The 19838-nt window shown below is 33.4% G+C and overlaps 1 protein-coding gene across 1 annotated transcript in view; it reads right to left on the bottom strand.

Moving 5' to 3' along the window:
• MSH3 (mutS homolog 3) overlaps positions 1-19838 on the bottom strand; it is a 47699-nt gene that overhangs the window by 27048 nt on the left and 813 nt on the right. Inside the window, exons 2-10 of the mRNA XM_087885844.1 lie at positions 17901-18018; positions 16983-17188; positions 14126-14329; positions 12568-12684; positions 9982-10099; positions 9241-9383; positions 7617-7783; positions 2204-2316; positions 1518-1632 (exon numbers count right to left, since the gene is read on the bottom strand). Coding sequence (XP_087741970.1) covers positions 1518-1632; positions 2204-2316; positions 7617-7783; positions 9241-9383; positions 9982-10099; positions 12568-12684; positions 14126-14329; positions 16983-17188; positions 17901-18018 — 1301 coding nt within the window. The remainder of the gene's footprint in view (positions 1-1517; positions 1633-2203; positions 2317-7616; positions 7784-9240; positions 9384-9981; positions 10100-12567; positions 12685-14125; positions 14330-16982; positions 17189-17900; positions 18019-19838) is intronic.

Below are 19838 nucleotides of genomic sequence, written 5' to 3'. Positions count from 1 at the left end.
TTTAGGTACCGTAGATATCATGTTTCATGTCTCATTCCTATATATTTCCATGGTGCACAGTGGTTAGAACGCAGTATTGCAGGCTAACTGCTCATAGCCAGTAGTTAACTCCTGATCAATTCAAAGTTGACTCAGCCTTCCATCCTTCCAAGGTGCGTAAAATGAGGACCCCGATTGTTGGGAGCAATCTGATGACATTTGTAAACAACTCAGAGTGCTGTAAAGCACTATGGAGGGATATATAAATCTAAGTGCTATTGCTATTGATTTTCATAGTAAATTTAAACAGCTTCATAAATGAATTAACTGAGCTAATTTATTTCATATGGGATTGAAGACAATTGATTCCTAAAATACATTCATGCTAGGCCAAAGACACCGTGAATCTAAAATCAGAAATCAAGAGTTAAAAGGCAAAGCTAATAAACTCACAACTGAAGAGGAAAGGAAGAAGACTGCCCTAAGGACATCTTAAGATAGAGATTCTTCCAGAACTTAGAAATGTCTGGTTCACCAAACATATGTTAATAGGAAGTCCTTTAATAATCAATAGTTCTTCCTGTCCTTGGGACTTTGGCAAATTGCCTAAATCAGGAGCTTTCATTCAGCTAAATTTGAAAATCTGAGATGAGAAGAAATTCTCCATGGCCTCCATGGAAATTCACCATGGGTGAATAGGCAGCAATATAAATTTAATTAATAAATAAATTTAATAAATTTAATAAATAAATAAATAGTAAGTTTTTTTCATAGCTGCCTTAAGAAGCAACAAAAGAAAGATGAATGTGAGGTTTTGCCAGCGCATATGTCTCTTGAATTCTGTACCATTAAAAGCAACAGACTCAACAGGCTATTTTTCAAAACTTACTTAACTCTGTTTTATTTTCCTACCAAACTGTTTATTACAGTCTGCACAGTAAAATATCTTGTGCTTTTATTTCACTCCAGCAGTTTGGCTGAATATTTACCCCATCACCTACTTAATAATACCTATTATTTATTAAGGTATTAATTCAGTGATACTTTCAGTCCTCTATTATAATGCTGCTTTTGTTGTTGTTACTTCTTATATGCTTTTTATGGTTGCTTTTTTTCTGACCGACTACTGGATTGAGAATGAAGATTTTAAATTGGGGATATGTGTGTATTTGCCTTTGAATCATTCTTGATTACTGGCAACTACACAGGCAAGTTCAAACAGTTTTCTAGGCTGTATTTTCAGAAATGATTTGTTAGTAATTGTTGTAATGAATCTGCAACAATAATTTACAGATTTCACTGAAGGAGATAGATATTGATATAGATATATAGGTATACATTATGCATGTACAACTTAATTGAATTGCTGATGCCATTAGCTGGAAACATAGCTTTAAATTTTTTCTACTTCTAAATATAATTTTCATGATAACTTGGATATCACAATTATAGTGCACTTATTATGTGAAACAATATTTCCTATAGTATGTAAATCAATGTAATAACAGTTTTAGTTATCTAAAATTAAAATTATTTACCTGGGGTTGTAGAGTATCTTCTCTAAATTAAATTCTTTAAGATACAAGATTACAGCAGCCAAGGAGCACAACACTGATTTATCAAACTTTAAAATCTGGGACAATGCTTGAGAACCTGAAAAAAGCAGCAGTTTGTAGCCAGTTCTCCAAAGTGGCATCTTAATCATTACTATCACAGAATTATTTTCTGGACTACCAAAGAGCTATGTTCCTACAAATTTACCTTTTCTTGGATTTTTATTAAACTCATTTATTTACTCACCATAAAATGCTAACAAATTAATTTTATTTCAAATTGATTAAAACATTTCTTAAAAAACAGCAGGGTTCCTTCCCAATGCTACTACTTTGATCAGAAACAAATAAGGATCAACATATTGTTCAAATTACTAGTGTAAAGTTGAATTTTTTAATTAACTTTATGTTTTCATTTAAAGCACTGCTAATTTAGAATTAGTTTTTACCAGCTCAAAAGAACAGGAAATAATAATTTTTTCTGCTACTAAACACTGTTTTATGAAAAATAAATAATATATAAGTACATATATTCATCTTAAAAACTATTAATTTCATAAATGTAAACAAATATTTTGTAAATTATGTCAAACTAACATGACACAAAGAAGTTTTATAAAATAATCAAGTCACCTGTAATAAACACAATTGCTAATCAAATAAATAGGTACCTGTGCCATTAAGTATTTGATTGCCATAGAAATCTGTAATCATCTTAAAAGCACTTCCGTACTCAAAATGTTCATTTTTCATTCTTTCAATTCGTATTCTGTCATCTTGTAAACTGTAAAAAATAGACATTTTTAACTTTACTATGCTGTTATATACAGCTGAACAATAGCAAAAGCTCTCCATACTTTACTTCAACATTCACACAAATGACTATTTTTCCAAGTGAAACTTTTAAAATCAAGTTGATTTGAAAGGTGACCTTTCCTTAATGCATTTGAAAGGATTCACTTTCTACAAATTCAATTCCGAGGAAGATTTAGAGTTCTGAATTTGGACTTTAAATGTTACTCTCTTTCCTCTAGCTAAATCTTGCAATATTTACATTTCTAAAAGAATGACAGTAATTGTACTATTATTTTGTTAGTTTGACTAACATGATGTGAAAGACTCAGGATAGGAACATCTTGTTACCCAAATTGTTTTCACACCATTGAAATGAAAACCTTTTTTTTCATTTGTAAATAAATGGTGTCAGGTATTAAGTTATCTCCTAAAAGGTCCTTCTTCTGACCAGTAGCCAGCTATGTTTTAGAAACTAAGACATGCTTACATGGTTGAACAAAGACTTTTGCCATGCCATGTTTGCTATTTTTAATGATTTTTGAAGACATTTAAAACATTTTGCTTAACTCTGAATTCTAAGAAGTCCAAAAAATAATTACTAACAAATGTATCAATTTAATCAATGCAAAGTGGGGATTTTGGCTTTTCATGCATATGAGAGATAAAGATTCATGAACAGTAATTAATTACGGTATGTATGTATGGTCCTCACATGAAACCAAGATTAAATGTTGGCATCAAGATCCTATTTGAATTAAGCCCAGAAGAAATCATTCAACTGAAAGATGTTTTGGAACCACCGAAGATTCAATACCAAAAGAGAATTTGGAAATATATGCAGCAGTCCAAAGTCACTTTGAAACATTTCATCACAGGAGTTTTAAGTTACCCATTTGCCATTTATTCATCTATCAAAATTCCAAAAAATGAAAAACATTGAAAATTCTGGCCTACCACATCTGAGAAGATAAAAAACAGTTAATCCAGAATACAAAAATTATGTTACTAACAGGTCTCCACTGCTGACTTGTCACTGCGTTTTTTGTATTTACCAGATGAGTTCATATTTTTGGATTTTCAGACTTTCCGTAGCCTGCCAAGTTTCTTATCAGTAAGCTAACTGCACCTGTCCACATTCCTTCACTTTTTTTTCTAACTTTCTTTGTTCTGCCAAGAGGTCCGGCCGCAGAGAGGTGGCCGGCAGGAACGTTGCCAAAATGTAACTAATTTAGATAGTGAGATGTTTTATTTTCTTTATAACAAATAAATGAGTTTTTCTTAGAAGATATATCTTCGGGTTTATTTTCTTAAAGTATGCTTCAAGGGAAAAGTCTTGATCACATCTCTAAATCAAGGTGCGATTACCCAAAAGCAGAATGGGATTAATTAGCACCCTGACATGACTTGCTCTTGGACCCATTCCTTTGGTCCAGAGCTAAAAATAGGTTACTACATCTGAGCCACAGAAAATTAGACAATAAGCACAACACAAATCTTAATGCCATCTAGTGGCTATACAGATTTTTGCAGACCAGTTCTGGCTCACTCCAATAATCCTTAATTCTAATTATGCTCTACCAATAAGTAAGACCCCATACTCCTATAACAGATAAGGATTATAATCATATGATGAAGCTGTGGAATAAAAATGACCTCTGCTTAAGCTAACAATTAGACTCAATTTGACATTTTTAACACTTTTGAACTATTCTTCCAATTATACCAAAAGCCTGTATTTCTACAAGAGGAAAGGGAAGCAAATATTACTTGAATAATTATTAAAATTACAAATAATAATGCAGAAAATAGAGAGACAAGTTCTAGGATCATTTGAAAACTAGTACTGTACAAGACGTTTAAAGTACAAATAAGAAGAAACAGATGAAGACACTTTTGAAAAAGAATCATGCAACATACTGTAGTATAGTACTTTGTTACTCCTACTGTATAAATAAAGAATGAAGAGGGTAATCTGGTTTAACAAATAAAATAACAAATAAAACACTATGAATGGAAATATGAGTATTTATTGGATTTTGATATGCTATGAAACAGTTCTAACAGCAAAATCTCTACAACTAATGAATAAGCAACAACACAATTTTCCTACAAGCTTTCAAACACCAAACACAAATTATTGAATGTCAACATTTAACATTTAAGATTCCACTGATAGTTATTCTTCATGTTTTACCTAAAACTGAGCAAATTAATTTTTTTGTTTGTTGTTTTTTGAACTGATTCAATGCAATAGCTAATACATCTTTATTAATTCTTGCTTCCCTTTTGTACCGCAAAGACTTGGATTTGGAAACACTTTTATTTTGTTCCTAGTATCTATGATTGATGTTCTTCAAATGGCAATATTCAATTTTCTGCAAACTACTCACCCCTAGAATACAAGATATAGTTCTCTATCATACAATCATTTTTTACCTAACCTTTTTAATGAGAAGGGAAAATGACATGCTTACCTACAACTTTTAGGGGTTTTTTTTCTGAACACATTTTTCTAAGTTATTTCTTTGTTGCTACTGATATCTTTGTTCTATGCTTAAAAAAATGGAAACACTGCTTTATTTCAGTATCTCTGTATAGAAATCTATTCACTTCCTAAGGATACTGAATAACCTTATAACCAGTTTCAGCCCCAACGAGAACGAGATTTTTAAGTCCTCTCCCTTCCTTTAATTTTTTGCAATGCCACAAAATAAAATATCTATTTTAAAGTCCCCTACATTTACAAAAGACAAAATTCCTAAGCAATGTAATTCATGTTGCTTCACTACTTCAATATTATGAAAGATGACAGGTACAATAAAAAGTTCCTAAGAAACATGAAAGGAAAACTTTTAAGCAAAATAAATAAATAATAGTCTATATTTCATTTGAAAACGGAGTTCTAAAATAGTTTCACATGCTCACTCAATCTTCTAATTCATTGGTTCCCAAGTGCATAATTCATTTGGTTCAAAAACAGAATGTGAAAAATATGTGACCTAAGAACTGGAATAGCAATAACAATATAAACATGTAGCCCTAGCCTAAATGATTATGTCATGATTCTCCTAATTATGAAAAAAACTTCTTCTATAACAGAAAAAAAAGATGTCCCCCCCCCCCCAATTCCAGGTCTCTGCCACTTTTATTAAAGACCACAACAACTTTGTGTCAGTGCTAGAATTATTTAGATACAAGACCGTATAAACAGCCTGAGTCTAAATTAGACCTCCCCATCCTCCTCCAGTTGTGCTGAATTTCAATTCCTAAGATTGTTACCCAGCATGGAGTTAACTTTTGAAAAATAGCAGGTTGTGGAAGGCTAACCGAAATATCAAATAAGGCCTACTTGGAACAGCTTTCAAACTGAGATTTTAAAATGTTAAAGATACATTGCATTGGTTGGATACATTGGATACATTGCATTGGTCAGAATCCAAGGGTCTTTAGAGACATAAAGTTATCTTCTAAAGACCTATTAGCCTTTAATCATTCTGGGGAAAAGGGAGAAGATACAGAGAACAATCAGATAAAAGGCAACTTAGCTGCAATAGGAATGTGGGTGGGCCAAGGTGCTCAAAAGGCCATGGCCTTTCCCTAATTTGGGTGGCTGTAAATGGGACAAAGAAAGAAATGTACTTTCAGACTTGCAAGATTCTGTTAACATGATCATAACAATAAAGTTGAATTAGTTCACCTGGCAGTCTTTTCTGTCTGATATAAATTGCAAGGCTAACAGTTTTCTTCTCCTCTTTCCTTCTACCTTCTCCAGTATTCTTTCACAGACTTCTCCAGAGAGCTATGTTTTTGCACAGTATGTCTGAAGTAGGATAATTTAGGACTGGTAATTTACTTCTTGAGGGACAACTGCATTTGAATATCTTTTCCAAGGCCTTCATGGCTCTTCTACCAAGTGCCAGTCTGCACTTGGGTACTTAGGTAAAGGTAAAAGTTCCCCCGCACATGCATCCTAGTCGTTTCTGGTTCTAGGGGGTGGTGCTCATCTCCGTTCCTAAACAAAGAAGTTTCTGTGGTCATGTGGCTGGCATGACTCAACGCTGAAAGCATATGGAGAACTGTTACCTTCCCATCAGAGGTGATCCCTATTTTTCTACTTGCATTTTTTATGTGCTTTCGAACTGCTAGGTTGGCAGAATTGACTGCTTATTCCTTTACCATTCATGGTAGATCCTAAAAGGCAGAAGCTATCTCACACTTCAATATCTTAATTGTCAATTCTAAGGCTGATTGTTCTACCTGCTGTCATTAGTTTGGTCTCCTTTATATAGGTAGTCTTTGATTTCCAACAGTTCATTTAATGACAGTTCAAAATTGCAATGGCATTGAAAAAAGAGACTTATGATCCTTTTTCACAATTACAACCACTGCAACATCCCAGTGCTCATGTGATCAAAATTCAGACACTTGCAACTGCGAGTATTTTTGACAATTGGAGTATCCTGGGGTCCTGTGATCCCTTCTTGCAACCTTCTGATAAGCAAAGTCAATGGGGAAGCCAGATTCACTTAACAATGTTGTTAGTAACTTAACTGCAGTGATTCACTTAAACAACTGTGGCAAGATAGGTCATAGAATGGGCAAAATCCACTTATCAACTGTTTCGCTTAGCTTTAGGCTCAGTTGTGGCATAAGTCGAGGACTACCTGTATTTACTTTTAGTCCTAATTTTTCACTGGCTTCTTTACCTTTATTATTTGATCTTAAATACACACATAGTATACTATTTTAATAATTCCTTCTGTAGAATTTTTAAAAAGATAAATCTAGTTGTGAGCAAACATTTCAAGAGTACATGTCCTATATATAGAGGGGGGAGGGGAGGAGAGAGGAACATACTGAAAAAAGAACAGAGAAAAGAGACTGGAGAATTAATGGTGATAGTTTTTATTAATGTCTCAAAAGAATTTTTATTTTATTTTATAAATATTATATTCAATAATTGTTCTAGAAATCTTCATGGCTTGACAATGCATTATCTTCATACTATGGAAGTAATATAGGATCTTTGATAAAGATCCCATCCTATCCCAATAAATATTATACTTATCTATATTTGAAGTAACAGCCATATAAATGGTAGGATCAATATGGTAGGATTCCAGATCAGAAAACCTAGTACACCATCAAATGATTACTTATTATCAAGACAAAGGTTCAAGAAAGGTACATATAAGGACTTGCTCACTTCTCATACTTACAAAAATCTGAAAAGGACTTTAATGTTTTGAATAAATAAATATCTAATTGTTCTACTATATAGAGGCTTACCATACAGAAGTCATTCTAATTATAAGCTTCTCAGTCTGATCTGACACATCTCTAGGAAGAATAATCTCAACTGGCTGCAGGCGTAGTATTAGATTTTCCAAGTCTAAACGAGCTATAGAATCTTGAAAACTGTCAAATAGAACCTCTCCTGTAGTAGGCTGGACGGCCTGAAAAAAAGGATATAGTAACTTCTTAAATTATTTTTCAGTTAGAATAACTGTAAAACCTTAAGGCAACTTATTTCTCTCGCTCTCGCTCTTTCTGAGTTTAATAAACCAACTTAGACATAGAATGATTCTAAAGAATGTTTATTTTTTATTTACATGAACAAATGTTCATACAATATGTAGCTATTATTTGTCTTCAGCCATACAATGTCTCAAGGTATTTGCCAAAGTACTTAGCAATCAAGCGTTCAATTGTCCCAACTAAGACCATTATTAAGCTGACAATTATTAAGCATTGTTTAAAACTGCTAAACTGCACATGGTATAATTCATATCACACATTTGTTTCATATATGTACTAAAACACAGTTTTTGTTTATGGTCCTGCTTTTAGTTAGTTTCATCAAATTCCAAATTCTGGGATCCAGTATTTGTTCGTTTGTTTGCTTGATTGTTAAATTCATTTGCCACCTATCTCACTGTGAGGCTACTCTAGGAGGCTTTGGTGTTTTGGTGTTGCTCAAGATGCTACTTTATAGATATTCTGGATTATGACTTAAATGATCCGTAGCCAGTTCAGTCAATGATCCTTTTGTAATATAATAAATGAAGGGAGAGGTAAAATCAGTTGAGGAACGTTGGTATAAACTGTCAAACTTTAATAATTCTCCAGATTTTCTTATATAAAATTGGGGTTGACCTGAATTAATTCCACTTTTTTTTCCTGTTGAAAGCAACAAGGCTTCAGTGGAATGTATCGGCCCTTACCAATCTATAAAAGTTATATATAAAACCAACCAACTAACCAACCAACCAACCAGGGTTGAATCTATTACTCCTTGTAATATACTACTCAGTAGCATGTTAGAATGCAGTATTTCCACTTTTTCTTCCCACTATCAGTCTCCCCAAAACTATTTCAAAAATATTGGGCAAAGGAATAGGTTTGAAGTATAGGTGAGAAGAGATGACAAAATAACCCTAAACTTTTAATCCGTCCACTCTACAACCAACCCATTCCTGAATGTACTCCGACCCTTAAAGTTCTTGTGGAGCCAACAGAAAAGCAACATCTGAGAAAGTCCCCTTCATTGCTGGTGCTGCAGTAAAACAAATTACAGTGGTACTTCATTAATTGATCTGGGAGGTGCGATGATTACCAAAAATGATGAGTACCAAAGAAATTTTTACTATAAGAAATAATATACCGAGTATATACAAGGTAACCGACACCAACCAGTTCTAGCTTGTGCATTGAGTACCAAACAAACAATGAATACCAGGACAAAATGTTTACATCAAAATACGTTGAGTACCAAATTTGATGAGTTTCGAAGCAGTTGAGTACCAAGATACCCACTGTATTGTATTTGTATTGAAGTACAGTTGGATACACTGTAAACAATTAAAATTTCTATAGCTACAATTATAAATTAAAACCTTTTAGAAATGCTTACCACAACGCCTAAAACAATGTTGTGATTCTTATGGTTTAAATTTTCTTTATTTTCAGAGATGCAGAGAAGATAATTATCCCAGACATTTGAAGAGATTTCTTCAGCCTCCATTGAATTATCTAATTGCAACAGGGGATTCAAATGTAGCAAAGTGTTAAAGGAAATTAATTCTATATGTAATTTTTACATAACCCAAATACAATATGCCGGTCTGAAACTTTTACTTTTGTGCAAGGCCATTTTGTGAAGGTTTTAGTCTCTATCTAGTTGGGATAGAAATTCTAAATTATTAAAGAAAATGTGGGGTTTTTCCCCCAATTTATTTTACAAATCTCTAAATGTTGCTCCGTGTGTCACTTTTTAAAAAATCAAGAATCTCAAATGATTTTTTTTTATTTTGATAAGATTGTATTTTAAATCCCTGAAATCACTTTTCCCTTAACCCTGTGACAAGACGTTTTGAAGGAAATAGAATTAAAGTTAAAACTACATCATATTCATGTAATGAGTTTTGTACAATAATCTATACAATGCTATTGTATAGAAAATGCTATTTTAATACATAGAACACCACAACAGGATAACCATTATCCCTAATATGGGCAAGTTTGAAGCAAAACAGAAAAAGCAGGTGTAAATGTAACTGGAAGAATAAACAAGAGTATATTTCAAACTAACGAATAAGAGGTACATGAAAATAAATGTCATCAAAATAATTTAATATTCATAATAAAAGGATATCTTCTCCTAGAAATGTAGCTTTGGTATACAGTGAAGTTAATTTTCGGGTAAAAAGAGAGCTTTTGTTTTCTCCAATAGCTTTCAAAGCAGCAGTTTCCATTTGTTTTACTACTCCTACCTGCAAGAGAAACAAAGAACATGAAGAACATGAATGTTAAATAAAAATAAATATATCAAATATTGAATTGTTTTAACTTAATTATTTTCACTTAATTATTATACCTCCACCATTGCTGGTCCCAAGCCTAAATGAGAAAAGAGGATGGTTGCGTGTTGGGCTAGCAATCCGTCCCTGTAAAAATTATATCCGCTACAGAAATAGCAAGAAGGATCTCAAGAAAATTTGGTCAACCAAACAAGAGTTCTGTTTCAAACCATATCGTTTATATGACAACACTGGAACATCTTGGGGACCATAATTTTCAGATAATATTGCCCTACTTAAAGAAGTTGAGCTGAAATAACAATGAGTGACGATTGTCTTAGATGAAGCAGCAACAAAAATTAGCCTCAGGATAAGTGCCAAGTAATCAAAGGTCATGTATGTGAACTCCACTACACACATATACAATGAATCACACTAAGATCACAGCAACTGGAGGAAGTAGAAATTGGGGTAGAGTAATTGGTCAAAATGGAGATGCAAAGACGGACATCAAGTGCTGCATTGGAAAAGCAACAGCTGTTTTCCAGAAGATAAATAAAATCTGATCCTTGTTGTTTATATCACTTAAAACTTAAACTCCATTTGCTTGCTTCTATAATGATCCCAGCAGTCATTTATGCCAGCAAGAAGGCATCAGCAAGTATTAACAAGAGATTTTACATCTTCTAACAAGGATGTCTTTCCAAATTCTAAAGATTCACAGTTTTGATCATGTTATTAATGAAGTGCTCCAAAAGAGCTTCTCCTGCAAACTACATAACATTGTCATACACAGAAGATCCAACCTGCGGGTCATATTTTCTGCATGGAGAACAATCAAATCCCCAAGATGCCAAAGAGATGGACACCCACCCCCAGATGCCAAATGGTCAAGAGGATGCCCCCCAAATAAATGGCAAAGAACATTCATAGAAGACTTAAAGTCACTAAACATCACCTGAGAAGATGCTGAAGTAGTCACCAAAGAATGAAAATGCTGGAGATCCTTTGCTGCCTGATATCCTGCACAGGCTCTAATGCTAATGCTAAATTGAATTATTTTACAAACTGGTGGAAATCATATCTATCAATTTAATTTTTCCTCTGGGAAACAGCAAGAAACACTGAAGTATTACTTTGTACCACATTTTATAAGTATAACATATGATCAAGAAGCAGACTTTACTCCTTGGAAATATATCTAACGATCATAACATTGTGATCTGACTTAATAACCAACTTCTGGTCATGACATTACATTTAGGGCCACACATCACACCACTAAGTCATGGTTCATTTTCACCACACTATTATGATTGGAGTCATGCAATGTGATTGTATTCCCAATCTCCAGCTAGATTTATGTTAAATAGGCACATGGATCGCCATAGCCATGGTGCCAGAATGAATAAATGAACAAATGAAAATGCTAATGTAACTAATGATTTTGACAGACCCATGGTTTAGTCATCTCTTTTTTTAAAATAAATTTTATTAAAGCATTTTGTTATAGTTCAAAAAAAATAAAAAAAAAATAAAAAACAGATGTATAATAATTTTTCTATCACGGTGTAACATCACCAAAATATCCATATATCCATATATACATACATACATACATACATACATACATACATACATACATACACATATACACACCAAGAGAGTAAAAATAGAAAATATTTACAGATTCTTGTATAGAAATTTACATTTCCAATACTTATTAATTACCATAAATATGGTAATTAAATATGGTTTAGTCATCTCTCACATCATGCACACTTTTTTTGCCTATGCAAACCTGCTTTGTTAGGTTTGTACAGTAAAATGGGAGCAGAGTTAAAATTCACTCCAGACCTTGTTCCTTGCTTTGCCTGCATAAGTCTAATTAGCTTTTAAAAACTGTGACCTTCCCTAAGTTGCTTGTGATATCCTGGAGGGTAACAACTCACAGTTAAGAAACTTTCCCATTATTAATCATTTTAAACAAGAAGCAAAGAATTGCAGTTCAGTGACAGAGCATTTGTTTTGCTTGTAGACATTCAAGACACCTGCCTAAAATCCTGAAGTCTTCAACAAACAAAGGAAATAGTACACTAGGACAGATGGATCAATTAACTAATGATATAAAATAGCTTCCTGAATTCTAAGCCAAAGTTATAAATCATAAATGATACCAAACAACAAAATAAATAGAGGGGAAAAGTACACAAGTAATATTGGAAGATTGCATATAAATTCAGTGAGAATTAAATGCATGCTTTGATTACTTCAAAACCAAATTAGGCAATAGTTTTGCCTTGGGATTATAATTACAAACTACTGTTCAAATTAGGAAGTAGGAAAAGTCACTTGGTTTGGAGTATTTTATTTAAAAGCATTCAACCTGAAAAACAAGCTAATATAAAACTAGAATTATATACGTAGCTTTAGAAGCAAACCTTGTATCCCTTTGCTACAAGACGGCGAACATGAACAAATAGTCTGTGCGTTGGTATGCTGGCAGTCATAAAATTGTGATTTTTATTACAATATATATTCAACTCCTTAGCAGCAATCTATAAAATATAATTACAGATAATTAAAAATTTATTCTAGTAGCAATGTAGATACTACAAAATTCTTATGTGCACACAGGTAGTCCTTGACTTACAACCACAATTAGGACTGAAACGTCTGTCACTAAGCAATATGGTTGATAACGAATCACATTTGATTTTATGACCTTTTTTGCCACTGTCATTAAGCAAATCTAGCTTCCCCCATTGATTTTGCATGATGGAAGCCCCCTGGAAAATTCATAAATGGTAATCATGTAATTCCCAGAAGCTACAACACTTGTAAATACATACCGGTTGCCAAGCAGTGCCCCAATTTTGAGCACAGGATCAGACAGATGCTTTAACTATTGTAAGTGCAAGGACCGGTCATAAGTCATATTTTCAGTATTACTGTACCTTTGAACTGTGCTAAGTATATGGTCGTAAATCAAGGACTACTTATATAATTATTTAATGACATTTACTGAAATATATATATATATATGTGTGTGTGTGTGTGTGTGTGTGTATATAGTTAATATTTCGGGTTTCTTCCCGTGTAATTGTGGATATATCCCTAAAAGGGTAGAAGCGACGTTTCGGCAGAATCCCATCTGCCATCATCAGGCTTATGTCAGCAGTCATTTTGCACTAACTTTATATAATTATTAAATATATAATTAAATATATAATTTGATTTATATGCCGCCCTTCTCCGGAGACTCAGGGCAGCTTACAGTGCATTAAGCAATAGCCTTCATACTTTTGTATATTTTATACAAAGTCAGCTTATTGCCCCCACAAACTGGGTCCTCAATTTACCTACCTTAGAAAGGATGGAAGGCTGAGTCAACCTTGAGCCTGGCAAGATTCGAACTTACTTTAATTGCAGACAGCCGGTGTTAAATTACAGTGCCTTTGTATGCAGAGCTATCCAGGCTCTTTAAAAATATTAAATAATTTTAAGTCTCAAAAGATTAAATAATACTTCAATCTTATTAATATATTATAATTTTATATAATTCTGTCTAGGCATGCAGCAGCATAAAAGAGTAACTTAAGAGGTTTTTTTAAATTGTAATTTTGTCAATACTTATCTTGTATAAGTATTTCAAGCAAATTTTAAAATTAAAACACACACACAAATATAAACAAATTCATATCAAATACCTGGTAAAAATCAGACTTGTAAATAAGTTGTTAAATAAATATGAAAGTACTATTTGGAGCCAGGAAAAAAAGAAGCTATCTGAGCCACTAAAAGAGAATGCTGCTATTGTAGCTGTAACCTCTCTACCAAGATATAAAGCAATGTCTGCTTACAGTTCTTGTCCCACTTGGAAGTTTATAAAGTATCATTATTTTATCTTTTTGCACATAAGCTTTTCAATAATTATGCACAATATTAGTAACAGCAATATATAACTATAACACAATGCCATTCAGAGAAGAGCCTTACCTCTGCATCATCTCCAAAAAATCTGTACTTATAACCACACTCAATACATAAAATAGCATCCTTATACTGTTTTTTTAGTTCTAGGAACTGGAGCTCAAGAGGTGTATATACAATTTTGGTTGGTTTTTTTAAAGTTGTATCTGATGTATTTCGGGTATTTTCAGGTCTTGTATTCATGGTGAAAAAGTTGCAGACATTTCTTCCCTATATGTAAAATGAAAATATTTACAAGAAAATGTTAAGCAGGAGTATCATTACTCAGACAGGAACAAGAAATTATTATAGAACTAAATTCCAGCTCATCCTCCTTTTATTAGTGACAGAATGCCAAATCTAACCCAGGAAGCAAACAGAATTGGAAGCCCTCTCAAAGTAACACTGCAGCCGTGCAGAAAAACCAAGAGGTGTTTACTTGGAAAGACAACAAGCCAAAAACCTGGTGAGCAACTAGAAATGTTATCATAGCAGACATGTTACAGAGCGTAGAGTACACAAGCAATTTAAAGAAGCATTTGGACTGGAAAAACAGACACAACAGATAGGATATAAAGCAGTGGTGAAATCTAAAATTTGTTACTACCGGTTCTGTGGGCGTGCCTTGGTGGGGGGAGGGTAATGTGACTGGGTGGGCGTGGCCAATTATTTTTTCTTTTAAAACCATTTTTTCTACAACCTCTTCAGTGAAGAGGTTGTAAAAAAATGCTTTCAAAAGGCTCTGACGATCCCAACTGAGTTGCCTGATCGGCAGAGGCTTTTTTTCTTTTAAAAGCCTCTGCCAATCAGGCAACACAGCTTGGATCGTCAGAGGCATTTAAAAGAAAAAAAACCTCTGCCGATCAGGCAACTCAGCTGGGATCATCAGCTGATGATCCCTTTAACGATCCCAGCTGAGCCGCGCGATCATCAGAGGCTTTTTTTTTTTCTTTTTAAAGCATTTTTTGAGCCAAAGAGGTTGTAGAAAAAATGGTCTTAAAAATTAAAAGAAAAAGCCTCTGATGATTGTGCGGCTCAGCTGGGCATGGGGGGGCAGGGATTTTTGCTACCAGTTCTCCGAACCACCCGCCTCCATCGCTACCGGATTGGGTGATCCGGTCCAAACCGGGAGCATTTCACCCCTGGTTTAAAGGACAGTTAAATGTTTTGTTCCAAGATGGAACGTAGTGAGAATAAGGATGAAAAATCAAGTATCTGTGGAGTCCTTAATGCTCTCTTGAGTTTGGTTGTTTTCTTGCAGACATTGGTCTGTCTTCTAACATAGATGGTGTTACTTAGTTGAGTAATGAAACATCTGCAAAAAAACCCAAACTCAGTGAGCACCAAGGACCCCACAGTTCAACTCTTGAGCTACAAATATCGTCTTCTAAAGTCAATGAACTCAAATTATTATCAGGTACTACTATGATAGTACTTAGTCTGTATCCTCAAAGAGAAACTGTATACCCGTGTTTATTAATACTTTTTCCTAAGGAACTAAGCTCTCTTTATAACAGTGTTGTTTAATGGATGCATTTTACTACATTAGCTATTTTAACCCAAATTGCAAATTTATAAAAATGTTCTAGCATTTTTTCTGATAATTTTCTAGGTTTGCTTGTATTGTTTTCCAATTATATCTTAACAATGTATAATGTATTTTAAGAGATCAAAAACTAAAATAAACAAATTTTAATAATTTAAAAGTTGTAAGAAAAATTGCAATCATTTTTCAATAGATATATAGACCTATTTAGTTACATAGCCTTGAAAAATCAATGATTTATTTAGCAATCCTACATGTACAATTCTCAGAATAAGTTTTCTTTAACTTAATATGATTTATTTTTATAGGAATAGATTCCTTTGTGTTAGAAAACACCAAGATCTGTTAAAATCATTAGTTAAGCCCATTAGGATTAGCACAGCAATCTCATGGTAGATTGGTGCAAGAACACATGTCTCTTACTTTTTATATAATCTATCAGCTATTCCCAATTAAAACAGAAAAGAGGAAAATGAGTTTCCTAATCCTTTTCCCTATTTATATCCTTTTCCCTAATTCATATAGATTATATAGTATAATTTATATAGATTATATAGTATAAATTACTCTAAAAGGAAATTTTCCCATTCTAATTCTATTTGGCATAGATTAAGAATGTAAATTACTCCTTCTTAGGGAACAATTTTAAAGCAACTTTTGATCCATTTCTATCCTGGCAGAAGGAATGTCCATCAGAAAACAATTGAGATGTGCCTTAGGATCACATATTAAATAAGGCAAACAATTAAGATCAACACATAAAAGTAAAATTTTCAAGAGGAATTCAACTCCTGGGAATTTCAGACATGTCAATGTAATGTTCTTAGCAGCAGTATCCATTTTCCAGCCTATCACACAACCCTGGGATTTTATGGTGTTAACTTTTCAAAAAAAAGCCAAACTCGGTAAAGAGCTGCATCTATAACAATTACTTTATGCTTATTCATGCTATTTCACATGTTACCAGGCTACCAACCAGACACATATACAGAAATGTAGTCTATATATAGTGTGTTTGTATATATGTAAACACACACAAAGTATACACATACTCACATACGGATATACTATAGTTAAGACTTTATTCACCGACTTTCAGCACATTGCCATATCTACCAATACATCAAATGCTGATAGAACTAACTGCACCACTTAACATGCACTATCTTCATTACTGAATCTTACAGATTACTACCAGTCATATGTTCATTTGTAATGTAGATTATGATGATACAAGATTAACAATAGTAAACTGCTGTCTTAACATCTTCAAAATTCAGTCAATGGACACAATTAAATTGTAACAGCTAAATCAAAAAACAGCAAAGAACTTATTACCTTACTTATATCTGGGGGATGTAAAGTATCATTTGTTTCACTGTTTCCAGTCACAGAATGTTTGCATTTTTTCAAAGCTATTGACTCTTTTCCATGAAAAGCTTCTGAAGAAACTCTATTTCTTGGAGGCTCCGAACGGCTAAATGCTCTCAATTTCTCAAAGGTTTCTGAGCATATTTCAGAGTGCATACATTTCTTTGTTTTCCCTTCATTAGCAATATAAATAAAATGTTTTATCTCAAACATACTGCATCCAAGGAATATTTTTCATCATTCTTCCATATATTTTTCTTATCCAATAATTATCCTGATACATATCCTGCTCAATAGCACATAGCTTCGGCTATATTATATAACGTCAGTCTTTAAGCTATATTGCTTCTCCCTTGACAACGGTGCAAAAACAGGGAATTTTTTAAGTGTACAAACATCCTATTTTATGCACTAGTTATTTCTTGATCTTCTCATATCTATCCAGAAGTCTGTTACCAAAAATCATTCATATATCTTGCTGTTTTGAAAATGTAATGCTCTCATTAATTTCCAAAAATCTCCTGTTCTGCTCCTTTCAAAGAGTATACATTTATGACAGTCTAATATCTAAACCAAATGAAGTGGCAGAAAATATAGATTCACAAATATTAGCAATTTAAAATATTTACAAAATATGACTTAACATCAAACAACAGGTATAAATGTTGAAACCTGTTGTGGTTAACTTTCAATTAGGTGGTAGAGTCTAATGTATATGACAGTGAACTTTGTAAATAATAAAATAAAAATCCAAGGAAAGTTCCTTAATTCTATTTTGCTCCTAGATTTCTAGATAACCACAAAAGCCGCAGTTACAGAATATTTCCCAATTTTTGTGATAACTCCTGGGCAGAAAGAAAAGAAGTTGCAGTATTTAGAACATACCTGTGTTCTGCATATCCACTGAATTATCTTCGTTTCCATACTGTAGAGACTTTGAGGATTTATCAATATATTCTTTGTTCTTTACCAGTTTTTTCTTTTTCCTATCAGGTTCAATAATCTAAATAAAGAAGTTTTAACATGTTTGTGAAATAATTTGTTTTGTATTCAATTAATAAAAACCAAAAAAATTCAAAACAACTGAGGCTTACTGAAGTTAATCATCCTTGCTTTTGATCTGTGATTACAACCATAAAGCTATTTACTTGTACTAATCATCCATAACCAGATTGACAACTCTTTCTAGTTTCCAGAAAATTAAACCTGAAACCAAGATTGATAACTGATTTTAAATTTCTGATTCTTAGCATCTGAAGACTATCGGGTTATTTTTATCCAGATAGGATAGCTTAATGAATTATGTGAACCAATGCCTATCTGGTTCTATTGGAATGATGTTGAGATATTATGTTTTCTCTCATACATAAAGAAAAGGAACTATTTGAATCAGTATTCAACTATACTGAGAAAACGTACATTATATTTCATTTCATACCTTTATTAATGAACAAATTTTATAACTACAGCATTTTGAATGTGCAAAGAGTATCTCAATTTGTCACAATGATTTCAAATGCACTTACTTTAAACCAAGGTCTTAATTCAATAATAACTTTTTCTTGCTTAAATATGAGACAGTACCAACTTTCTCCATCTTATAAATACAAAAATGATCCTGAGATCAGATTCACCAAGTCAGGTTAAGATGAATCTATATTTTCTGGAATAATATACTAGATTTGTGTTATATCAAAACAAGCATATACACTACTCCATTAAATTCGTCAAGTAGCCCAATCAAATCGTTCACACTTTCTTAGTACCTCATGAATTTTCTATAAGAACATACATATCTATTTGAACCAATTTCTTAGAAAAATGCACTATCTCAATGGCTGGAGAACAGGTGTCCTCTCTCTCTCTGCTTTAACAAGCAATTCTTAGCATCACTCAACAGAGGCAGTTGCCTTGAGAGACTGCTGGACTTGCCTACTTATGCTTCACAAGCCAAATTAAGTACAGCAGGGATGCTATAGCTCAGCTTCTGACTTTTAACAAAATGAAGGTAAGGAAAGATACCAAAAACTGCCATCCCAGTGCTTATTCAGTTTTTTGCAGCTCAGGTATGTTATGCCCGAGAGAGACTCAGGAGGCTACTGACATGAAAGAGGAGCCACAAGTACAGTGCACGTGGCCAGCTACATTCGGGATGGAAAAGAGAACGTTTTCTCCCGACATGAATCTACTGCATAAGGGATTTGAGGATACAGGTAGTCCTCTACTTACAACAGTTTGTTTAGTGACTGTTCAAAGCTACAATGGCATTGAAAAAAGTGAGTTATGACCATTTTTCACACTTACGACCATTGTAGCATCCCCATGGTCACATGATTTAGGTTCAGATGCTTGACAGTTTAATGACTGTTGCAATGTTCCAGGGTCATGTGATCCCCTTTTGCGACCTTCTGACAAGCAAAGTCCATAGGGAAACCAGATTCCTTAATAACTGTGTGACTAATTTAACAACTGCAGTGATTCACTTAACAAATGTGGCAAGAAAAGTCGTAAGATGGGGCAAAACTCACTTAACAAATTTTTCACTTAACATAAATTTTGGTCTCAATTGTGATCATAAATTGAGGACTACCTGTATTTTGAATGACTGAACAGAAGAGAAATTCCTGGGTGTCCTAATCCCACTGCTGCTGTGATGGGAAGAAAGCAAGCAGGGTGCTTATTCATCAATTCTGTAAGTACTATTTGGGGCTCAGAGTGTTCCCCTTATACTCCTGCTTTGAGGTTGTTGTTGTTTTCAACTACCATAATGAAATTTCAGTATATTTCAAGTGGTCTGACTCCATTTACCATCAAGCTGCGGCC

Source organism: Pantherophis guttatus, chromosome 2 (assembly GCF_059756535.1).
Source record: "Pantherophis guttatus breed Tessera chromosome 2, ASM5975653v1, whole genome shotgun sequence".
Classification (NCBI taxonomy): Eukaryota; Metazoa; Chordata; class Lepidosauria; order Squamata; family Colubridae; genus Pantherophis; species Pantherophis guttatus.
Note: the sequence above shows the minus strand (reverse complement) of the source record. Positions and strands in the feature narration are given on the sequence as shown.